Source organism: Myotis daubentonii, chromosome 15 (genome assembly GCF_963259705.1).
Source record: "Myotis daubentonii chromosome 15, mMyoDau2.1, whole genome shotgun sequence".
In the NCBI taxonomy this organism is placed as follows: domain Eukaryota; kingdom Metazoa; phylum Chordata; class Mammalia; order Chiroptera; family Vespertilionidae; genus Myotis; species Myotis daubentonii.
This window is the reverse complement of record NC_081854.1, coordinates 47002525-47024983: the sequence shown is the minus strand read 5'-3', so window position 1 is coordinate 47024983 and position 22459 is coordinate 47002525. Positions and strand designations below refer to the sequence as shown.

General features: G+C 45.0%; 1 protein-coding gene across 2 annotated transcripts in view; it reads right to left on the bottom strand.

Moving 5' to 3' along the window:
• CMTM4 (CKLF like MARVEL transmembrane domain containing 4) overlaps positions 1-22050 on the bottom strand; it is a 46674-nt gene extending 24624 nt beyond the window's left edge. The window contains exon 1 of one of the 2 annotated variants that reach the window (XM_059667862.1): positions 21577-22050. In XM_059667862.1, the coding sequence (XP_059523845.1) occupies positions 21577-21762 (186 nt within the window). In that variant the 5' untranslated portion in view covers positions 21763-22050. The remainder of the gene's footprint in view (positions 1-21576) is intronic. The other variant, XM_059667861.1, reaches the window with a different exon arrangement.
• Positions 22051-22459: the final 409 nt, after the last annotated feature.

Genomic DNA, 22459 nt, shown 5'->3' with positions numbered 1-22459 from the left:
ATAAAACGGAGAACGGACTTCCCGTTCTTTGTGCTTGCCTGCCTTGTTGCTGGTGCATTGCACCCTCCTCCAGAAGTAAAGATATTTGCCTAGCAAAAGAGGAGGAGAAGGGGGAGGAGGGGGAGGAGGGGGAGGAGGGGGAGGAGGGGGAGGAGGGGGAGAAGGGGGAGAAGGGGGAGGAGGGAAAATCATGGGGGAAAAAACCTTCATGACCAGAGATTAGTTCTTCGCTATGACACCAAAAGCATAATCCAGGAGGAAAAACTTGATAAATTGAATTTAATTAAAACTAAAAACTTGTTATGAAAAGACATTGTTAAGAAACTGAAAAAACAAGACAAATACTGAGCTTAAATATTTGCAAGTCATGTATTTGACAAAGTTCTTATGTCCAAACCACATACAGAATTCTCAAAATTTAACAGTAAGAAAACAAACTGTCCAATTTTTTTTTTTAATGGGCAAAAGACAAAAAGATTCTTCACCAAAAAGACTATATAGATGGCAAATAAGCACAAGATGCTTGGTGTCATTAGCTATTTAGAGAAATGCAAATTAAAACCACTAAGAAAAGCACTACATCGCGGGGAGGGAGAGAGACAATAATACCAAATGCCTGCCGGATGCAGAGCAAATAGGACTCTAATATATTGCTGGTGAGAATGAAAATTAGTACCGCCACCCTGGAAACTATTTAGCAGTTCCTTATATAGTTAAACATACATTTAACCACATGACCCAACAATTACACTTCTAGGTATTAACTCCAGTGAAATAAAAACTTATGTTCACACAAAAGCTGTACATGAACATTTATAGCAGTTCCATGCATAATCACTAAAAATTATAAACAACCCAAATGTCCTTCCAGGTAAATGAATAAAGAAACTGTGGTACATACCCACAATGAAAAACTAGTCAGCAATGAAAAGGAATGAACTATTGATAAAAACTACATGACACTGAGTGAAAGACAGTCTCACACGTTTACACACTCTAGGATTCCATTCATACAACATTCTGGAAAAGACAAAGCTATAGTGATGGGGAACAGATGAGTAGTTGTCAAGGGTTGGGTGTGACCACAAAGGAGGAGAATGAGGAAGTTTTGTGGGCTGAGACTATTCAGTATCCTAACTGTTGTGGCTACATGAATGTATGTATGTGTTAAAACTCACAGAACTGTATACCCAACAGTAAATTTTACTGTATTTTAATTTTAAAAATAGCACATGTGGAGCCCACCAACATCCTTGGCGTGTGCCCAAATTTCTATAGCTCAAACTTCTGGCAGTTTTCTTATGCGCTCAGAAAGAAAATGCAGTCCATTAACAGATTATTTTTTCCTTATTGGTTTAATTCAAAACCATGATATGACAAATTCCAAGTTAGCTTTTAAATGCTATTTTTCCAGATGCAAAATATAGAATAAAAGCCTTCAATTTTGTCACTCAGTCATGAAACAAAACAAAAATATTCTAAAGAAAGAAACAGATCAAATTCCAAAATGGCAACCAAAACAGAAACAAGACAGAGTGGGCTACTGGACAGGGCCAACCAGAGAGCATCCCCACCGGCCAGCATAGCTCAGTAGCTGAACACTGACCTATGAACCAGGAGGTCCCGGCTCAATTCCCAGTCAGGGCACATGCCCAGGTTTCGGGCTCAATCCCCAGTAGGGGGCGTACAGGAGGCAGCCAATCAATGATTATCTCTCATCACTGGTGCCTCTGCCTCTCTCTCTCTCTCTCTCTCTCTCTCTCTCTCTCTCTCTCTCTCTCTCCCTCCCTCCCTCTCTCCCTCCCTCTCCCTTCCTCTCTGAAATCAATAAAAATATCTTTTAAAAATAAATATTAAAAAATGAAGCAGGGGTGGGAAACCTTTTTCTACCAAGGGCCATTTGGATATTTTAACATCATTCTTGGGCCATACAAAATTATCAACTTAAAAATTAGCCTGCTATATTTGGTCAAACATTTAATTAACTCACCCCAAATGCCTAGGCAGGGCCAGACCAAATGCTTTCACAGCCCTTGGGCAGGATGTTCCCCACCCCTGATCTAAAACATAATGAGGCATAATGTTGAGACGTTACTAGTAGCTGTATACTTAAGGTTTGTGCACTTTTCTGTATGTATATTGTACTTCCATGAAAAGTTCTTAAAAGCAATAATGTAAATCTATAACTAAATTTTAAAAAACCATGTGTGCCATACCCAATGTATAATATCCCATTTTTACAAGTATGAACACACAGGAACAAAGTCTAAAACAACACATACCTATTAATGGAAGTTCTCTCCAGCTAATGAGAATAGTGATGATTTTTAATTTTTTCATTATTTTCCTATAGTAGTCTGATTTTTTTAAAATATATTTTATTGATTTTGTACAGAGAGGAAGGGAGAGGGATAGAGAGTTAGAAACATCGATGAGAGAGAAACATCGATCAGCTGCCTCCTGCACACCTCCTACTGGGACTGTGCCTGCAACCAAGGTACATGCCCTTGACCGGAATCGAACCTGGGACCCTTCAGTCCATGCCGGGGGTCCAACCCCAGCAGGTCCAGGGGTCCCCAAAGGTGTGGACGGAGTCGGCAAAGAAGGAATGACACGGAGACAGCGTTCAGTTGATCAACAGCTTAGCCAGGATCTCTAGCCCGGATCTCCAGCCAAGTTCTGGTCTGGATCTCCAGAGAGGTTCTGCTGTTTATTGTCTTGTTACATCCGTATTTATACCAGTTGATTTTAATCCTGTCAATTTCTATTACAAAGGTTAGGGCGTTTCTTATCTCCATTCTAGGGAGTAAAGATTATGTAGCTTAAGCATGATTGTTTGTAGTTAAATTGATTAACTACCCGCCTGGCACTTAGTTAAGGAGTTTCATCCCCTCCCTAACTTCAGGGAAAAATCCCTACCTGAGGAAACAACCTTTCTCGGAGAGGTGACCTTGGTTAAAACACACAGTGCTAAGGGGAGCAAACATATTAAGAACAGTATGCTATATACGCCAGGTCCCTTGAAACATATGCTGTGCAGATGTTTCTATCCTGCAGCGACTGTGTCAAGCAGCAAGGATGGACCGGCTTCCGGCAAGTCCACAGGCTGACGCTCTATTCACTGAGCCAAACCAGCTAGGGCTGATTTTTTTTTTAAACAACAGACACAATACTTTTATAAATCAGAAAGTAATTTTCTTCCATTTTGGAAAATAGCATTCAAATTAAAAATATGATATTTATATTACGGATCAATTTATATATGACTCAGACTGTGCTCCCTGACATAAAGGAGCTTTGTAAGCCTCATGCAGTACCAGGTTTCCAAAAGACACTTTACCAGATGTGAGGCTGGAACATGACAAATAGAAATATGGGAAGCTTCTCTGGTGTTTCTGAATAAAGGGGGGAGGGAGTCAGGTAAGTGGTAAAGGTGTTCATATGGAAGGAGGTCTGTGAGTGATGGTGATGAGGCAGAATGGATCCTGGCAGGGGAGTGGACCTAGTCCTAGGAGGAGACCGGGAAATTTGGAAGGGGCTGACCCAAAGGCTATGATGGAGAGAGTAAGAGCCATGTCACAGGAAAAGACCAGTATGCTCACTGATGCCAAGAGCTATTCCATCCCTCCTCCTCCCCTGTCTTCCTCACCCCTAAGAGAATTGACCCCAAGCTGTTCCTTGCAAAGAGGTGTCACACTCAGGAACCTAAGTACATGGGGGGAGGGGGCGGGATCTGACTCAAGGGCAGCCCTACCCAGAGGCTGGCCAAGCATCTCTCACTTGGCCTGGCTGGGAAAGCCCCACCCAAATAGAGGCAGTGGCAATCAGGCCCATCAGCCGTGCTCTCTGGAATTCAACCACAGTCAGCAAGTTAGCGTCAGAGCCGTCAGACCTGGAATGATTTTAAACAGATCATCTATCAGAATATATTTACAATATGTACAAATATATCTCTATCAGAAAATGCAATGCCTACAACTTTGCCTAAGCATTCTTTTATGATTCCTCCCACCTTTAGGAGTTGCTTTTTGGGGCTGCTCCATCATTTACTGAAAATACCTCAGGGCATACACTTCTGAGTCTGAATGCTGTCCTCCACTTTTGTGCAGCTACTTAACAGTGAAATGTGGTTTGTTCCGCAGGGCCTCTTAATACGGCATTCCTACAGCAAGAGATTGTGTTTCCCACTGCAAACAAGTCAGGCAGCGATGCTTTCCACACAGCCCTCACAGCCTACATACTTTAAAACAGCATTTTCCTCAGCCAGTTTTTTCTTCTTGGAAGCAACCAAGCAGAAGGTTCACATTTTATTAAGAAAACTACCTTCTTTGGCCAGGTTTTCAACTTCCACTCAGGTCCTTGACCAGACCTACTCCTGGGATTCTTTCAGGTCGACAGCAGCCAGTCCTTGGCTATCTGACACATACATGGTGCCATGTGCTGGCCTTCATGGCCCCTGGGCCCAACCAGGGATAGAGCATGCAACCAAAGTACGTGCCCTTGACCTTCAGTCTGCAGGCCGAGGCTCTATCCACTGAGCAACCCGGCCAGGGCAAGCCCAGTCCTCTTTTGGGTCACAGTCCAGACTGTGAGGGGAGAACATAGGCCCTTTGTGACCCAAGAGCCAGGGGCTGCCTTCTGACTGGGAAGCTTGGAAGAAAAATGAGTCCTCTTGAGCGAATAACTGATTCAAATAAAACCCCCAAGATTCATGAGGCCTGGCTGCTGGGCCCTCCCTGGGTTCCCTCCAAGACCTGGTTTACCTGGTTCTGAGTGAACCCAAAAGGAACCCCTGTGTCTGTTCCTGGCAACTCAGAGCGGCCCAACACTGAAGAGATGGCTGGGCCTTGGGAGCAGCCCACCCAGTGAGTCACAAAGGCCCCTCAGTGCACACACCCAGCCAGGACCTCCTGGAGTGGAAGTGGTATCGGGTTTTCTGCACCAACCTCAACTACCCATCGCACATCATCAACTGTTTGACAGATGTTCTAATGATAATTTAGGTTCTGAGCAGGACTCGAAGTTTCTAACTTCAACAACATGGGAGCTTTTGTTGAAATGAGGCAGCAAGTAACCTTTTTATCTCTATTCATTCAGTCAGTCATGCACTACGGAATACATCATCGACATGCCTCACAGAGGACCACACAGCATGCTGGAAGGCCCCGCACACGCTTACTAATTCAAAATAAATCTGTGTAAAATATTATATCTGGAAAATTAAAGTTTACATTTTTGTTTTATTTGGTCTTAGTTAAAAATACACTCTCCCATCTAGCTTAATATGCCAGTTAAGCCACGTCTCTAGAATAAGTTTCCCACTTAAATAAATAAGATACAAGCTGCTCCATATAGCACCTCTGTGCTAGTTAGAAACAGATCCCAGTCTGGGTGGAAGCTTGGCTTGGCAAGAGGATAGCAAACTGAAAAGGGCACCCCCTCTGGGCTAACGAACTGGGTATAGACAGCCCCTCCTCCGGTGCCAGGGCCTATGCCTTTGCAAGCAGAGCATGCAGCTGGTTCTCAGCCTCCCTCGCCCACTCAGCTAGACCCACTGTGCGTGCACAACCGGCGACTGTATAAAGTAGCCTTGGACACAGGATGCCGGGGACTCTCTGTGTTCCCCTATGACAATAATATTGCTGAACCGATCCTGTATTCAGCAGGTCTTAATGCTCTGTGTGTTAAGTATTAAGAAGTTTTGCCCTGAATGGTTTGGCTCAGTGGATAGAGCGTTGGCCTGTGGACTCAAGGGTCCCAGGTTCAATTCCGGTCCAGGGCATGTACCTTGGTTGTGGGCACATCCACAGTGGGAGGTGTGCAAGAGGCAGCTGACAGATGTTTCTCTCTCATTGATGTTTCCAACTCTCTATCCCTCTCCCTTCCTCTCTGTAAAAAATCAATAAAATATATTTTTTTTAAAAAAAGAAGTTTACTGTTGTAAACAGGTACAATTAAAAAAAAATTTTTAACTTTGCTTTCATTTATATTAATCTGGTCTGAGACACAATGGCTGATTCTATAGTCCATTAAGAAAGAGAGAGAGAGAGAGAGAGAGAAGCAGATATCCTACAGAACTCTGTAGAGCTAGACACATAGGAGAGGCTCCACAAACTACTGGCCCTGCTGAGCTCCCCAGATTTCCTTCTCCCTATAATTTGTCATTCTTTATTGAGCACCACACACCAGCAACATCCTCATTACCACCTCCACCACCATCACACATTTCGGGACCAGGCAGAGAGCCATGTGGATATACTCACCTGTCACAAGTGGGGGTCTGTTTCCCAGTTTCACCTAGAAAACCATGCCCTAAAAGAATATAAACCAATTAGAGGCCTGGTGCACAGATTCGTGCACCGGTGGGGTCCCTCGGCCTAGCCTGCGCCCTCTTGCAATCTGGGACCCCTTGGGGGATGTCGGACTGCCAGTTTCGGCCCACTCCCCATAGGCCAGACTGAAGGATCCCATCAGTACACGAATCCATGCACCAGGCCTCTAGTATGAATATAAGATCTTTGGTTAATGTCTTCTTACTCTCCTCTTCCCCACCTCCCTCTGAGATCCATCAGTCTGTTCCATGTTTCCATGCCTGTGCATTGAGCGTCTGCCCCCTGGTGGTCAGTGCACATCACAGCTACAGGTCAAACAGTCGTTTAAGCTTTTATATATATATATACAAGTGCTGGGCCCTAACTGGTTTGGCTCAGTGGATAGAGGGTCGGCCTGCGGACTGAAGGGTCCCAGGTTCGATTCTGGTCAAGAGCATGTACCTTGGCTGCAAGCACATCCCCAATAGGGGGTGTGCAGGAGGCAACTGATCAATGTTTCTCACTCATTGATGTTTCTAACTAACACTCTCCCTTCCTCTCTGTAAAAAATCAATAAAATACATTAAAAAAATAAAACTAATAAAATAAAATAAAGAAGTGCTGGCAAATTATCCTGACATCAATTTATTATTAGAGAAACTAAGGAACTAAAAAGCAGTTTACACTTGCAAACATCAGGGTTTCATTACAATCCAAACATTCGGACTCCCCAGTCAGCTGCCTGCCCCAGTACATTCACTTGGGCAATCTGCCTGGGCTGGTTAAACACCTGCAATTTAAACAGAGCATCACAAGCAGACTTGATTCGTCATCTCTAGTCTTTCCTAAAACACACCTGAGGGAATTTACCACCTATCCTCTCTCCCCAAAAGCATATAAAAGATAAGAAAGATTATCAGAATCCACAGAGCTGTCGCACATCTGGCTTCACAGAAAGGAATCAAACTATCACCCCTCCAGCAGCAGCTGTCACTGGGGAAAGAACACCAGCCAGAGACTGAAGTACCAAGGCCACCAACAAACTGGGTCGCCATAGGTAAGTCACAACTTCTCTAGGGGCCAGATTCCTCACCCGTAAAACAAAGGAGGGCACACAACTCCTTCTGTCTAAAAGCTTGAGTTTCAAGATCTTTGGAGCCTCCCTGAACCTCCAGCACTGATTTATACCCTGCTCTCACCTTGCTATGCACTGAATTACATCTCCCTCACCCAAATGCATATGTTGCAGTCCTAACTCTCCAATGTGCTATTTGGAGGAGGGAGCCTTTGGGAAGTAATTAGGGTTGGATGATGTCATGAGATGGGGCCCAGATGATGACATCAGTGTCCTCATAAAAGGAGAAATATTTCCCCCTCTCCGCAGGCATGCACAAAGAAAAGGTCATGTGAGCACATGGCAAGATGGCAGTCACCTAGAAACCAAGAGAAGAGGCCTCAGAATGAAACCTACCCTGCAGGTATCTTGATCATGGACCAGTCTCCAGAAGTGTGAGAAATGTGAGAAATAAATTTCTGTTGTTTACTGATTTTTAGAGAGAAGAAAGGGAGAAGGAGGGGGGAAAAAAAAGCTTCAATGTAAGAAACATTGATCGGCTGTGCCCCCTACTGGGGATTAAATCAGCAACCTAGGTATGTGCCTTGACCGGAAATTGAACTAGTGACCTTTTGGTGCACTAAACAATGCCCAACCAACTGAGCCACACCAGCCAGGGCAAATTTCTATTGTTTAAACCACCCAACCTATGGTATTTTTATAACAGACTAAGACACACCTTCAACATGAACTACTTGTTTTTACTTTTTCCCTGTATTTGGAACTTGTTCCAAATTTACTAATCCATCAAACTGAACTTGGATGAGTTGGAATGTGATTACCAAGCAGCCAAGTGTTCACTACTATGTACACTCAACAGGATCTGGGTCTTGGGCTTGTTTATAAACTTATTACAAAAGACTTGTAAGTATATCCAAATCTGTTCAGAAAGCCAGAGAGTCCAGAGAGTAAGGGACATATGTAATGTAAAGTAGGCTACAATGAAGCTAGAGTGACATCACAGGACATAGGACATCAATCAGAACAAAGAAAACCCTATGAAGATGGACATGGCAGGGCCAGCAGAAAGAGAGTAGGAGAAGGCGATCTATAGGTCCTGCCTTACCCCAGCCCACTCACTCCTGGGCAGAGGGCTGGAGTGGCCTCACAGCAGCAACATGTTACTTTGGGGAACAAGGAGCTTCCAACCAGGTTGAGGTGACAGATTTATGGGGAGAGACTGTAAATGGGAGAATGACTGAACCAGAACATGGCATTAAGAATAACAGCGAGTATTCACCAAGCACTTCTCTCAGCCACTTTCCATTCAACCTCCCCTCCACAACCATCCCATGACAGCAGGTAATCCTCTTACCTGTTCTCCTTGCCACTCTAGCCTGACTCAGGCTCCTAAAGGACATGGTCCTAAGTATAGATGATCAAGATCTGTTTTTTGTGAAAAACAGTGCCAAGGAAATCTAGAGTGGGGTACAAAAAACCATAAAGGATCCTCCTCCAACAACCCAACAAGTCAGGGGTCACCCGTCAGGCTGGAGGAACAGAGGAAACAGAAAAGGGGACGAATGAAATTGTGAAGTTCTAACATGCACGGGTTAGAAAATCCCCATGTATTCCCCATCTCAGGATAAATTGTGGAAGATTTCAAAATGGACTAAAGAGATTATTGAGTATCTTCAATGGAAAAATAGGCCTTGATAGAGCATAACTTTCCAAATTATCTGATGCTATGGATTTGCGCCTTTGTCTTTGAGCCATTTTGCAACTTTATCAAGTAGTACCTAACTACAGCAATGCAAGTGATTCCAGCCTGCACATAGGCAAATGAACTATCTCTGGGAGAAATAGCTGATCCCCTCAAGCCAGAGTTGCATCTATTTCAATGGTGTGTGTGTGTGTGCGCACTCTTTGAATTTCCCTTTGAACAAGTTGTTACAACTTACTGGTTCCCTAGTTAATAAAGTCTTTTATATTTGTATAAAAGTTATGATTTTACCACTTCAAACTTATCCTTTAGCCCTAGCCGGTTTGGCTCAGTGGATAGAGTGTCAGCCTGCGAACTGAAGGGTCCCGGGTTCGATTCTGGTCAAGGGCACATGCCCAGGTTGTGGGCTCAATCCCCAGTGGGAGACTTGCAGGAGGCAGCCAATCCATGATTCTCTCTCATCCTGGATGTTTCTATCTTTCTCTCCCTCTTCCTTCCTCTCTGAAATCAATAAAAATACATTTTTTTAAAGAAACAACATAAATGTATAAAAGAACAAACAAACTTATCCTTTAATACCCACAAGCAAAAGTAAAAAAAAAGGTGCCAATATTCAGTATTAGCTGCTCTAAGGGGAAAAAGGTTCCAGAGGTCAATAATTCTTCCAACTCCAATTACGTTGAAGTCTACTGGCTTGAGCATACAAGAGGATATAACCAAGTCTCAATTTTTACCTTCCTACCCCTCCTCCACCAGCAAACATTGTCTCCAGCTTCTTCATGACTTTCCTTGGGTCAGATCTTAGCAACTGTTAAATTTCATTGATAATCCAAGGAACTGGAAGAGAAGGGCTGAGGGACCTCCCTTTAAGTAAAACCATCACCTCTCCTCTGACTCTAGCACAGGGGTGGGCAACCTTTTTTCTGTCAAGGGCCATTTGGATATTTTTAACATCATTCTCGGGTTATACAAAATTATCAACTTAAAAATTAGCCTGCTGTATTTGGTCAAACATTTAATTAACTCACCCCCAATGCCTTAACAGGGCCAAGCCAAATAATTTCTCGGGGCTTACACGTTCTCCACCCCTGCTCTAACAGGTGCAACCCATGTATTGTGCCAGAACTGGGACACAGGAGAGCTGTCAAAGCTGTAAGACCCACCAGGAGCGGGGCCGGCAGGAGAGAGGAAACAGAAATGGGCTAAGTCCCTGTGGAATAGGAAAGACAAGTGATGCTGAAACAATGTTCATAACCTGCCTCACGGTTGTAGAAACAGACACACACGAGGGTTCCAAGAGTGGTCTCTGAAGGTAGGCAGCATAGCTCCCCATTTGCTAGCTGTGGGGACCTTGAGGGAGTTATTGATCTCAATACAGCCTCTGTTTCCTCATCTGACAAGTATCTGCCTCATAGGATTGCTGTGAGCATTAAATGAGGTAACACCTGTAAAACATTTAACAATCTTACACAGTAAATGCACAATAAGTATTGGCTTCAATATTTTTCATTGAGAAATAAATTTAGTGTAATGTCAAATAAAAACCAGGAATATAACAAAATTTGATTGGCACCTGTTAAATCCCATTTGTCATGTCCTTTCCACCTTCATTGCCAAAAGACCAGTTGGCCTCTGTTTCTCACCTGAATTACTAAGTCTCTTACCAGGCTTTGCTGCTATCATCTCATCCTTCTCAGAGCCATTCCTCACACCCTCTAACTCAGTGATATCCAATAGAAATATGTCAGCCATATATGTAATTTTAAATTGCTAAATTTAGCCCAGCCGGCATGGCTCAGAGGTTGAGCATCAACCTATGAATCAGGAAGTCACAGTTCAATTCCCAGTCATGGCATATGCCTGGGTTTCGAGCTCAATCCCCAGTGTGGGGTGTGCAGGAGGCAGCCGATTAATGATTCTCTCTCATCATTGATGTTGCTCTCCCTCTCCCTTCCACTCCAAAATCAATAAAAATATATTAAAAGTAAATTGCTAAATGTAATTTTTCTAATAACCATACTTTTAAAGTAGAAACAGGTAGAATTATTTTAATAGTATATTTCACTTATCCCAATGTCAAAATATTATCATTTCAACATGTAATCAATATAAAAAATTAAGTTATTTTACATTTTTTTCTATTCCATCTTCAAACTCTAGCTTGTATTTTATACTTACGAGCACCGCAGTCGTACTAGCCACATCTCCAGTGCTCAGCAACCACAGCTCTAACTTTTCCCCATCTCTTTCAGAAAATCCAAATTCATTAACCTAACAAATCTGGTTCCCCCTCAGCCCTCCAGCTCTTCTCCTTCCATACCTTCACCTGGGGAACCATACCTGGCTCACCTCCTTACCACCCCTTTCCGAGGCTTGCCCTTGACTCCCAGAACCTGATACATTCCTTCTCCACAGGACACACCACACCTTCCGCCAGGCACTGACATCAACACTCAACATGTGGATGCACCATTTCCCATAGGCCACCAGGGCTTCCCTGGCACGCCTGCTGTCCCTGCCTCTACTAATGCCCTTGGTGTGTGTGCTTTCTAACCCCCAAGCAGACGGGGTGCGCCTTGGAGGCAGGGTTTTTGTCCTATTTATGTCTGTCTATCAATGACCACCCCCACCTACACATTCAAATATATACAGAATGTAGTTGTTTTTTAAGGGGGAAGAATCTGTCAGAATTTTTGCCACCATCCAGCTAGTGATCTTGATCTACCTCTAACGTTATTTAGCCAACTTTCAATCTCCAATTAGACACACGTATATAGGGTTTGAACCAAAAATGGTTGAAAATAGACAAGTTAAAGAAGCAACTGCCGCTGGAGGAACCATTGTTCCTGGGGTGTGTGTTTTTTTCCATTGGCACAAAAATCTTTTAGCCTTAAACTGTTTTTCATAGCTGTGCTGGAATAAACGAGAAACCACAAAAATGAAGGCTTCCACTACGCCAGTCATCAAATCACAGTGGCAAAGAAATAAACCATCCAAAACTATCCACTTCTGGTTAAGCTCTGATAATTTTAAGTGCTTGTTAACCCATTTAATTCCCAAACCTAACTAATCGTTTGAAATGTTCAGAGACAAAATTTTGGATTGCAGTATTTCTTATGGTTCTCTCCAGCCTCCAAAAGACAGAGGCATCACTTCTCCGGCCCCATGAACTGCTGTTCTTTTCTTTTAATCAGAGACCTTTATAAAAATAACAAGTAGAACCCTCCACTTCAATCCCACTTGCAACTCTTTCTTTACACATGTTAACTGTCTGCTCACTCTAAGGGTTCTCAAAATGTTAGCTTGTCAGACCCTGAGCAACCCTCTCTCCCAGCACATTAAGCAAAAAGCAGACAACTTCAATAATAATTACAGAATCCCTGGTTTTCATTTTACACTTCCCTAAGCAAAAGGCTTAGCCAAGCCTCTTATGGTCCCGTTCCCCGCCCCCACCCCGCCCCCAACCCCTGCACCCCCGCCTTTTACAAAAATCTGTCTCTTAGGCAAAAGCTTTTGTTTCCTAGTAGCTAGCAAGGAATACACTTTTAAAACTTACAGTTAAAAAAAATAAAATAATAATTACAATGGCATTTTATTCCCATATTTCCTCCCCAATATTTTCCACTTACAACAGAAGTTTATTTAATCATAAATATATAAATATGTTATTTTTCCTTTACGGATCACATGTTTTCAAATCAGTTAATCTTACAAACTACATTAAGTAATATTCCATTTTTTCTTTCTTTTCTTAAACAGAGATATGTCTATTCGTCTATTCAATTGTTTATCCCTGCCTTACTATGTGACAGGCACTGTTTCAGACACTGGATAAAGCAGGGAAACTTACAACACCTCTGCTCTCATGGAGTTGATCTGGTCAGGTGGTAAATACAGCCAGGAGAGGGGGCTGGACAGTGCCCTACTTTAGTTCGGTGGTCGGAGAAGGTCTCTTCTGAGCAGACGAAAGGAAGAGCAATTCTGAAGAACAGAACCAAGTGGGCATTTTTGGGCAAGGGCTGGGGGGCAAGGGATGAAAGAATAAACCTCAAATGCAAAGACTGTGAGGCAGGAGTTAAGTTAACCAAATGTTAATCAAAGCTTCTGATAAACATGAAATAATCAGTACCATAAAATTCAGTCTAAAAAGGCCTGTTGAATGCAGGTTATAGTAGACTTTTTAAAAAATATATTTTATTGATATTTTACAGAGAGGAAGGGAGAGGGATAAAGAGTTAGAAACATTGATCGGCTGCCTCCTGCACACTCCCCACTGGGGATGTGCCCGAAACCAAGGTACATGCCCTTGACTGGAATCGAACCTGGGACCATTCAGTCCGCAGGCCGACGCTCTATCCACTGAGCCAAACCGGTTAGGGCATATTAGACTTTTTGAAATATAATTAGTACCCAGCCCCTCAGCCTGACTCTCAATCCTCCATCTCTATAGAAATAAACTCCGGGGCTCCCTGGGGACTCCCCTCTGAAAATCAGTGACAGACTCCACCCTTTTATGTGAGGAGAAAAGGCCACACGCGAGGGGCACTGCGATGAGGGCTGGGCTGCCCTTGAAGTGAGAATTTTTCACACAAAAATTCTCCCCATCAAGAAATTAACTGCTTGACTGGTGCAGCCACTATGGAAGACAGTATGGAGTTTCCTTAAAAAACTGAAAATGGAACTCCCATTTGACCCTGTGATCCCACTTCTAGGAATATATCCCAAGAAACCAGAAACACCAATCAGAAAGGATATATGCACCCCTATGTTCATAGCAGCACAATTCACCATAGCTAAGATCTGGAAACAGCCTAAGTGCCCATCAGTAGATGAATGGATTAGAAAACTGTGGTACATCTACACGATGGAATACTATGCTGCTGTAAAAAGGAAGGGACTCTTACCATTTGCAACGGCATGGATGGAACTGGAGAGCATTATGCTAAGTGAAATAAGCCAGTCAATAAAGGAAAAATACCACATGATCTCACTCATTCATGGACAATAGAGACCATTATAAACTTTTGAACAATAATAGATACAGAGGCAGAGCTGCCTCAAACAGATTGTCAAACTGCAGCGGGAAGGCCGGGGAGGGTTGGGGGGCAGGAGGTAGGGGGGTAAGAGATCAACTAAAGGACTTGTATGCATGCATATAAGCATAACCAATGGACATAAGACACTGAGTGATAGGGGAGGCTAGGGGACTGTCTAGGGCGGGGGGATAAAATGGATACATATGTAATACCCTTTGTAATACTTTAAGCAATAAAAATAAATAAATAAATAAATAAATAAATAAATAAATAAATAAATAATATAAAATATTTCTGGGAGCTAAAAAAAAAAAAAAAAAAGAAAGAAATTAACTGCTTAAAAATATTTAGTTTCCAATACTAAAAAAGCAAGATCTTGTCCCGAAGGAAGCGTCACTTTCTCAATTCTATACCCTTCCTCTCATCCGTCCCCTCTTCAGCTAGCTCTAGGCCAGCTCCCAGCCCTGGACCACTTTGAACTGAGCCTTTAGAAGTTTAAATTGGCTCTTCGCCACCTCAGGAGATGCGAGGCCATCCTCCTGGCCGGGGTACCTTGCTCTCGTATTCCTGGCCTCTCCCAGTCTAACCTTCCCCCTTCCGGGCCCTCTGATCCCACCTTGCTAAGGATTCCAAGCCCCAGCACATCTCACCCTGCTTTTTTACTTCCCCTGCATACACAGCCTGTCTCCCAGGAATAATCTTATTTTCCAAACAGAAATCTCAGGGCACAATGTCAGTACATGAGTACTTGCTATAAGAATTACTCTAGCCCGCACTGGTTTGGCTCAGTGGATAGAGCGTTGGCCTGCGGATGCAAGGGTCCCAGGTTCGATTCCGGTCAAGGGCATGTACAACTGATCAATGACTCTCCCTCATCGATGTTTCTAATTCTCTATCCCTCTCCCTTCCTCTCTGTAAAAAATCAATAAATTATATTTTTTTAAAAAAGAATTACTCTACAGTGCTTGGAATATTTCATAATTTAAAGCAAATGATTTCTACAAAACTTAGGATGTACTTAAACATGGTCTAATGAGACAGCACAGGAAATTGGGACTGTCTGGGAAAATTGAGACTCTGTGATCCCAGTCACAGGCCTTTGACTACTGCTCTATTCTCTCACAAACAACTTTACTTTCCAAAGAAATCTGACCTCATCCTACAACAGGATCTGGAGCTACTTCCAGGAATAAGAATAAAGAGGCAGTGATAGTGGCTATGAGTTGAAGGCCAGAAGGCTGGTATTTCCAGGTTATTTCACCAGCTAACAGGACCATCCTGGAAAATAATCAGCCTCGGCTGCCATACAGACCTCGAGCCCTTAATGGGGTGGATCATGTATGCGCTGCAGCCCAGGTAAATCCAGATCTACCTCTCGACTGGAAACGCCCCTCTCCAGGACCCAGGTAGACATCCGTTCCACCAGAAGGAAGAAGCATCGTGGACTCAGCAGGGCACATACCCTCGGTCCTTGCCTCCTCCACTAAGCATCCTCTGAAGTGCCATGACCTGAGAAAGGCTCTTACCACTTTCTGATTAACCATGATCCCCCAGGGCTGTTAACAGAGAAGTAATTTGGCCCTCTGACTCAGGAGGAGCCAGAAGGTCTTACTGATCAGGCTCACCATTTCCCACTGGTACGTACTTATGGGTAAGCCAGACCTCCAGGTATGTTATAGGGAAAATGCTGACCAAGGCCATAATTTTTTTTTAGTGTTCAGAAATAAAATGATATTGCCCTCTGATGTAATAAAAGCACTTCTTGAAATGTAACAAAAATTAATGACAGTGCAAAAGAAGAATGCAGCCCATTTAATGAAGCATTCTTCTTAACAGGAAAAAGTTGGAAACCATCATCAGATCTTATGCAGCTTTTGAAAGAAAACAATACCAAAGCTCTTTCCGTTTGAATCCATCTGACTACATTTTTTTCCTAATTTCCCTCACTGTTCCAATATTTTTAATTGAGATATAATTCACATGTAAATTAGTTTCAGGGTGTATACCAATGATTCAGCATTTGTACATATTTCGAAATGATCACCACAATAAGTCTAGTTAACATCCATCACCATAGTTACAAAATTTTTTTCTTGTGATGAGAACTTTTAAGATCTACTCTCTCTTGCCAAAACCGGTTTGGCTCAGTGGATAGAGCGTTGGCTTGCGGACTGAAAGGTCCCAGGTTCGATCCCGGTCAAGGGCATGTACCTGGGTTGCGGGCACATCCCCGGTGGGAGATGTGCAGGAGGCAGCTGATCGATGTTTCTCTCTCATCGATGTTTCTAACTCTCTATCTCTCTCCCTTCCTCTCTGTAAAAAATCAATAAAATATAAAAAAAAAATCTACTCTCTTAGCCAACTCTTAAGTATGCAATATAGTATCATTAACTATAGCCACCATGTAATATAGTACATTCCATCCTCATACAATGTTTTAACTAATAATAAATGAGGGTACATTCCTTTCAAATAGAAGAAATTTTGCCATTAGCTTCAATAAATATATTAAGCACTCCTGTTGTGCAGAATGCTTGCTTTATAGGAAAACATATTGAAAAATTAAGCTTCAAGTTCCTTCAAGTTCTAAATCATCCTCAAGGGCCTCCAAATTATAAAGTAAGAACAGTAATAAAAGCTTAATTAAAGTTTTTGCTCAGTATATTAGATTTAAGGCGAATCTATACTAAGGTAGAACTAATAACAGCTAACATTTTAGCAATTTTTGAATAGAAGGTATTCGCATGTGGTATACAATTCAAAAAGTATGAAAAGCCATAGAGTGAAAAATAAATCTCCCTTCCACCCTGGCCCACAGCCACCCAGTTTCTCAACTTGTGTCATTCCAGAGATATTTTATAGTGCAACAGGGTTAAATGACTTGGTATGTAAGAGTTGCTAAGGACTTTGAATGGACGGCTCATTGGTACTAACATCAGCCCCTATTTTCAACTGAGGAAACCTGTTTGAGGCCTGAAGTAAACAAGCCACTGGCCAAGTCTCGTGGAGATAAGAGGCAAAGTTCATATTCTTGGAATCCATCCACCTCCCATCCCCACCCCCAACACACACATATATACACAGAGCTCTGAACAAAGGTGACTTCAGCTTATGTTGTTCCCTCTGCCCTGAACACTCTTCCACCAACCTTCGCCACCCCTTTGCCTAGCTAATCTGACTATCCATATACATTTTATAATCAGTTTGTCTCTAAAAACATCTTGCTGGAATTGTGGGATTGCATTAAACCTACAGATCAATTTGTGGAGAATTGGTATTTTAACAATACTGAGTCTTCCAATCCATGAACACAGTATGTCTGTCCACTTATTTTAGATCGTCTTGGATTTCTTTCTTCAGTGTTTTGCAGTTTTCAGTGTGCCGATCCTATACATGTTTTGTTAGATTTACACCTAACCTAAGTATGTCATTCTTTTCAGATCAACTGCAACTGATACGTGTTTTTGTTGTGTTTTTGTGTGTTTTTTTATAATTTTAGCTTCCAACGATTTGTTGCTAGGACATAGAAATACAATTGACTTTTGTGTGGACCTTGTATCCTGCAACCTTGCTAACTGTCTTCATATTCCCAGCTTTTTTATAGATTCCCATAGGGTTGTCTATATAGACAATCATGCCATCTGCAAATGAGGACAGTTCTTTCTTTCCAATCTGTATGCCTTCTATTTACTTTTCTTGCACTGGTTAGCACGTCCGGTCGGATGGTGAGTATTCGTGGTGAGAGCAGATGTCATGACTTTGTTCCGCATCTTGGGGAAAAGCATTCACTCTTTCACCACTGTGTTAGCTGCATCTATCTATGTATGTTAACTAGATTTTTCGGTAGAAGCTCCTTTTCAAGTTGAGAAAATTCCCTTCTCTTACCGGTTTGCTGGCAGCATTTATCATGAATGAATGTTGAATTTTGTCAAATGTTTTTTCTGCATCCACTGACATAATCATGTGGTTTTTATTAAGCCATTCGTATGGTGGAATAAATCTATTGATTTTGGAAAAGTGGAACAGCCTTTTGTTCCTGGGATAAATCACAATTGGTTGTGGTGTACTATTCTTTTTACATTTAATGTTGCTGGATTTGATTTCCTAGTTTTTTGTTGAGGATTTCTGGTTCTGTGTTCATGAGGACCATTGGTTTGTAGTGTTCTTTCCTTGAACTGTCTTCATCCGGTTCTATAAACAGATGTGTACTATACACTTTTCTGAGGTCTTGGATGATAATTTTACTATTTTTAATTATCATGAAAACTGAAGAGTAGTTTTTTGTCTTTGCTTTTCTGCTAGACTTTGGTTGTAAGTCCTTGACTGGGAAGACAACTTCCAAAGATAACAATCTTCCTAAAGTAAAATGAGACTGTTTTACAAGGAGCCACAGTGGCTCTGAGCATGCAATGCAGTGAAACCCATTACTTTACCACCATCACCTGCAAACCCTTCCCCTACCCCAGCACATTCCCCAGAGAGTAGAATCCATGAGGAACTGTGCTGATTGGCTTTGGATAAAAACAGGCCATGGTTTCCATCAAATAAAAGATATATTATTACCCCACCCTGAATGCAAATACTCATATTTGTCTCTGAGTTACCTAGGAAAGCACCTATCAAATATTAACCCCTTACTTAATTCCTACAATTCCTAAAATGCTCAATCAGTCATTACCACCCACATACTTACTGAGGAAGCCAAGACACAACAAGGTTAAAAGATTTCAAAATCAGCAGAGCTAAAATTTGAATTTAAACATCTCCTATTACCCAATTTGTTAGAAAAAGTCCTACAAAAATGCAATGCGATGTCAGGTCAATCAGGCATGGGAGGGGCTCAAGAAAGGGATCTGAAGCAAAAGAGTTCCCTGAGGGGTCCTTTCAGAACTAAAATGCTGATTCTGCTTTTGGCACTTTTTGTTTATTTATTTTGTTAATCCTCACCCAAGGATATTTTTTCCCATTGATTTTCAGAGAGAGTAGAAGGAAGGGAGGGGGGGGGGGAATTATGATTCAGAAAACCTGGGGGAGGCCTCTGATTCTGCATTTCTAACAAGCTCTCTGGTGCTGGAGATGCTGCTGACCACTAGGAGTAGCAAGGATCTACACTACAGGCTGCAATGGACCACAGACCACAAGAAATGTCTATAAAAACAGAAATGAAAAAAAGGCAAACTTTTCTCAAAAACCAGAATGAGGACTTATCCATATTTCTTGATGGAATTCTGAGCCGTGTAACACCTTAGAAATACCTTCAGCCTTATTTTCCAGTTTAAATTTAGATTTCAATTTCTTGGAGGGTTGTTCCCTAAAAATCCTGATTTTTTTTATCAAGGCTAAGAAGCCAAGTACATGGAAAACTGTTTTGTTTTGTTTTTTTATTTTGGTATATATAATTGATCTCAGAGAGGAAGGGAGGAGAGAGAAATAGAAACATCAATGATTTGATGGCTGCCTCCTGCACGCCCCCTACTGGGGATCGAGCTGGAAACCCTGATCGTGTGCCCTGGCGGAGATTGAACCCTGACCTCTGCTCAACCACTGACAAAACCGGCGGGGGGGGGGGAGGGGGGGGGAAGACTGCGTCATGTTGCCATGCCTTCCAAGCAGGTCCCATCCTTCACATAACCTCTCGCTGTTGAAACTCTAGAGATGAGACAAATGATAGAGCTAGGTGAGATTTTAGGGGCTGGGCCCCAAAGTTCTCCCGGATGCCAAGGAAAGCTCTACACCACGCATGTCAAACCCATGGCCTTCCGGCCGCGTGCCTCGTTTATTTAGCCCATGTTAGCCTTTGAGTTTGACCTGCTTGCACACCAAAATAACACCTTACGGTACCACTGGCTCCCATGTCTGGCCTTAGCTGACAAAGTTCCAGCACTGAGGTGATCACTGCTGGGTAACATTTTATACAAACTACTGGGTTTCAATTTCTTCACCAGATCTTTTGAGTGGCAAGCTCTACCTACTTTCGTAAGTCCACAGAGGAAACAAAGCAAGGTGCTTAACAAGGCCCTGTATTCTGCCTGGACCCGAGTTCCTGCCCTGCTCTCTTGTATTCATTCCCGGTTATCTGTGCTGTGCTCAGACACTGGCTAGCTGCCTCTTTTAAAAGGCAGTCGCACACCTCCCCCCACCTCCTCCATTCTCTTTGCTCACAGCAATGCCTAACTACCAACCAACATACCTCAGGGCACAGAGCCCTGCAGCTGACCGGATAAGGTCAGTGTAAAATTCTGGGAAGGCATAACTTGCTCCTTTTGTCTTTCCTTAGGGCCCTTCAGAAATACCCTCCAGCAACCAGCAGAACAAGCCTTTCACCCCGGAGACATGAAACAGTCTGCATCCTGCAGTCTACAAACACTGGGGCCTTTATTTAAAAGGTGTCCGCATATTATATTAGTCCCAAGGAACGTGTGTCTATGCACTCAAGTCAGAAAAAGAAGCCCGATGCCTGGGAGAAACAAAACGTACATAACATGACAGCTCTCTGAGGAGTCTATACAGTTGCGCTGCCCGGCCTCCAAGGGAGGCCCACCTGGGACAGGGAACATCGGGCCGGGTTTCCTGAGCGGGACATGGCCTGTCCACAACAGAGCCAAGGAACTGCCCAGAGAGGCCTGTTACAAAACCGCAAAAAGAGGGGCAGAGCTGACAGGCCCCTGCCTCGAACGCCCTGGAAGCTAAACATAAGGATTCTGCGAAATGAGCTCGGCCATAGACAAGTCCAACAGAAAGTTCTCTGTTTCGGTTCGAACTGGCTGCCCTCCCGGAGTGATTGGACTCTGGGTACCAATTGGGCAAAGCCCGCCGCGGTGCTGGGGCGGCGGACTCAGGAATGCCGGTCCGGTCTTCTAGGCTAATCAAGCAATCGGACCTCTACTGTACAAACTGGGGGCTTTTGTGGGCAGGTCTCGGCTCCCCCACTGCACCGAGGCTCCATGGCTCCATTCAACGAGCATGTATTGAGCGTCTATCGGATGCCCGGCGCTCCTTGGGCGCCGGGGAGGAAACCCAGCCACGGCCCCCAGTGGTGGAAGCAGACAGAGAAGGACCATCGGCAGCGGCGGATGTTGTGCGAAAACCTGTCACAAGTTGCTATGATCAGTCGTATCCAGGGGCAACAGGACCCCCAGGCGGGCTCCGCGGACCCCCAAGCCAGAGCATCAAACAGGCTCCCGCCAGCGCAGCGGGAGCAGCAGGTAGGCCCGGGGGCAGGTGTGCAGGTAGGAGGCGCACACCTGAGGCGGCCGCGCAGAACGCCCCCGGGAGTCGAGAGGGCGGCCCTGAGACCCCGGGCGGGAGATCGGGTGCGCAGAGCGGGGGGTCTGGCCCCGCAAAGCGGACGCGCGGCCGAGGCCAGCCGGGCCTGCGCCCCGGGAGGGAGCAGGGGGAGAAGGCGCGCGGCTAGGCCGCCCGCCCGCACCTGGGGCCCCGCCCGGCACCTACCACTTGGGCGACCTTGAGGCAGCCGAACGCGCCGCGCAGGTAGTCGGGGTCGCAGCGCAGGCCGGCCAGCCCGCGGCGCTGGCTCACCGGCTCGGTGGTGGGCTGGTACGGGCTGCTGGCGCCCGAGATCATGGAGGTGCTCGAGGCCTCGCCCTCGAAGCCGTCCAGCTCCTCGCCGCTCCGCATGCTGCCGGCGGCCCGGGCCACCTCGCACGGCCGGCCCCCGGCGCCCGGAGCTGGGGGGCTCAGCGGGGCCGCCGCATCGCCGCCGCCGCCTGACTGCCCGCCCGCGGCCCGCCCCGCCGCCGCCGCCGCCTCCTTCTCTGCGCCCGCCGCCGGCTGCGGCCACGGCTCGGTCCGCTCGGCTCGGCTCCCGCCGCCTCAGCAGCGGAAAGGAAAGGAGGCGGGAGCGAGCGGAGAGGGAAGGAGGCGGGAGCCGGCGCGGCGGCCGGGAGGGGGCGGAGCGAGTGCCCGCCCGCCGGCCGCTCGGCGGCGCTCCGAGGCCCCGGGGAGGCGGAGGCGGCGGCCGGCCCGCGGGCTCTCGGGGGGCGGGGAGGGGCGGGGCGTCCTTAGGCCCCGCCCTCACCTGCCTGCGCGCGGGGCGGGGGCCGCGGGGCGGCGCCTGGCGATGCTGAGGGCCAGGAGGGTGTCCGGGAAGGCGGGGTGCGTGGACCGGGAAGAACCCGAGCTGAGGGAGAGGGTCGAGGACCCAGGGGCACGGAGGCGCTGTCCCAGGAGCAGATCCGTGTTCCTTGGAGGAAGCGGGGTCCTCTGCAGGTGGCGGGAGGACTGCCCGATGAGCACGGAGGCGCTGTCCCAGGAGCAGCTCCGCGTTCCTTGGAGGAAGCGGGGTCCTCTGCAGGTGGCAGGAGGACTGACTGCC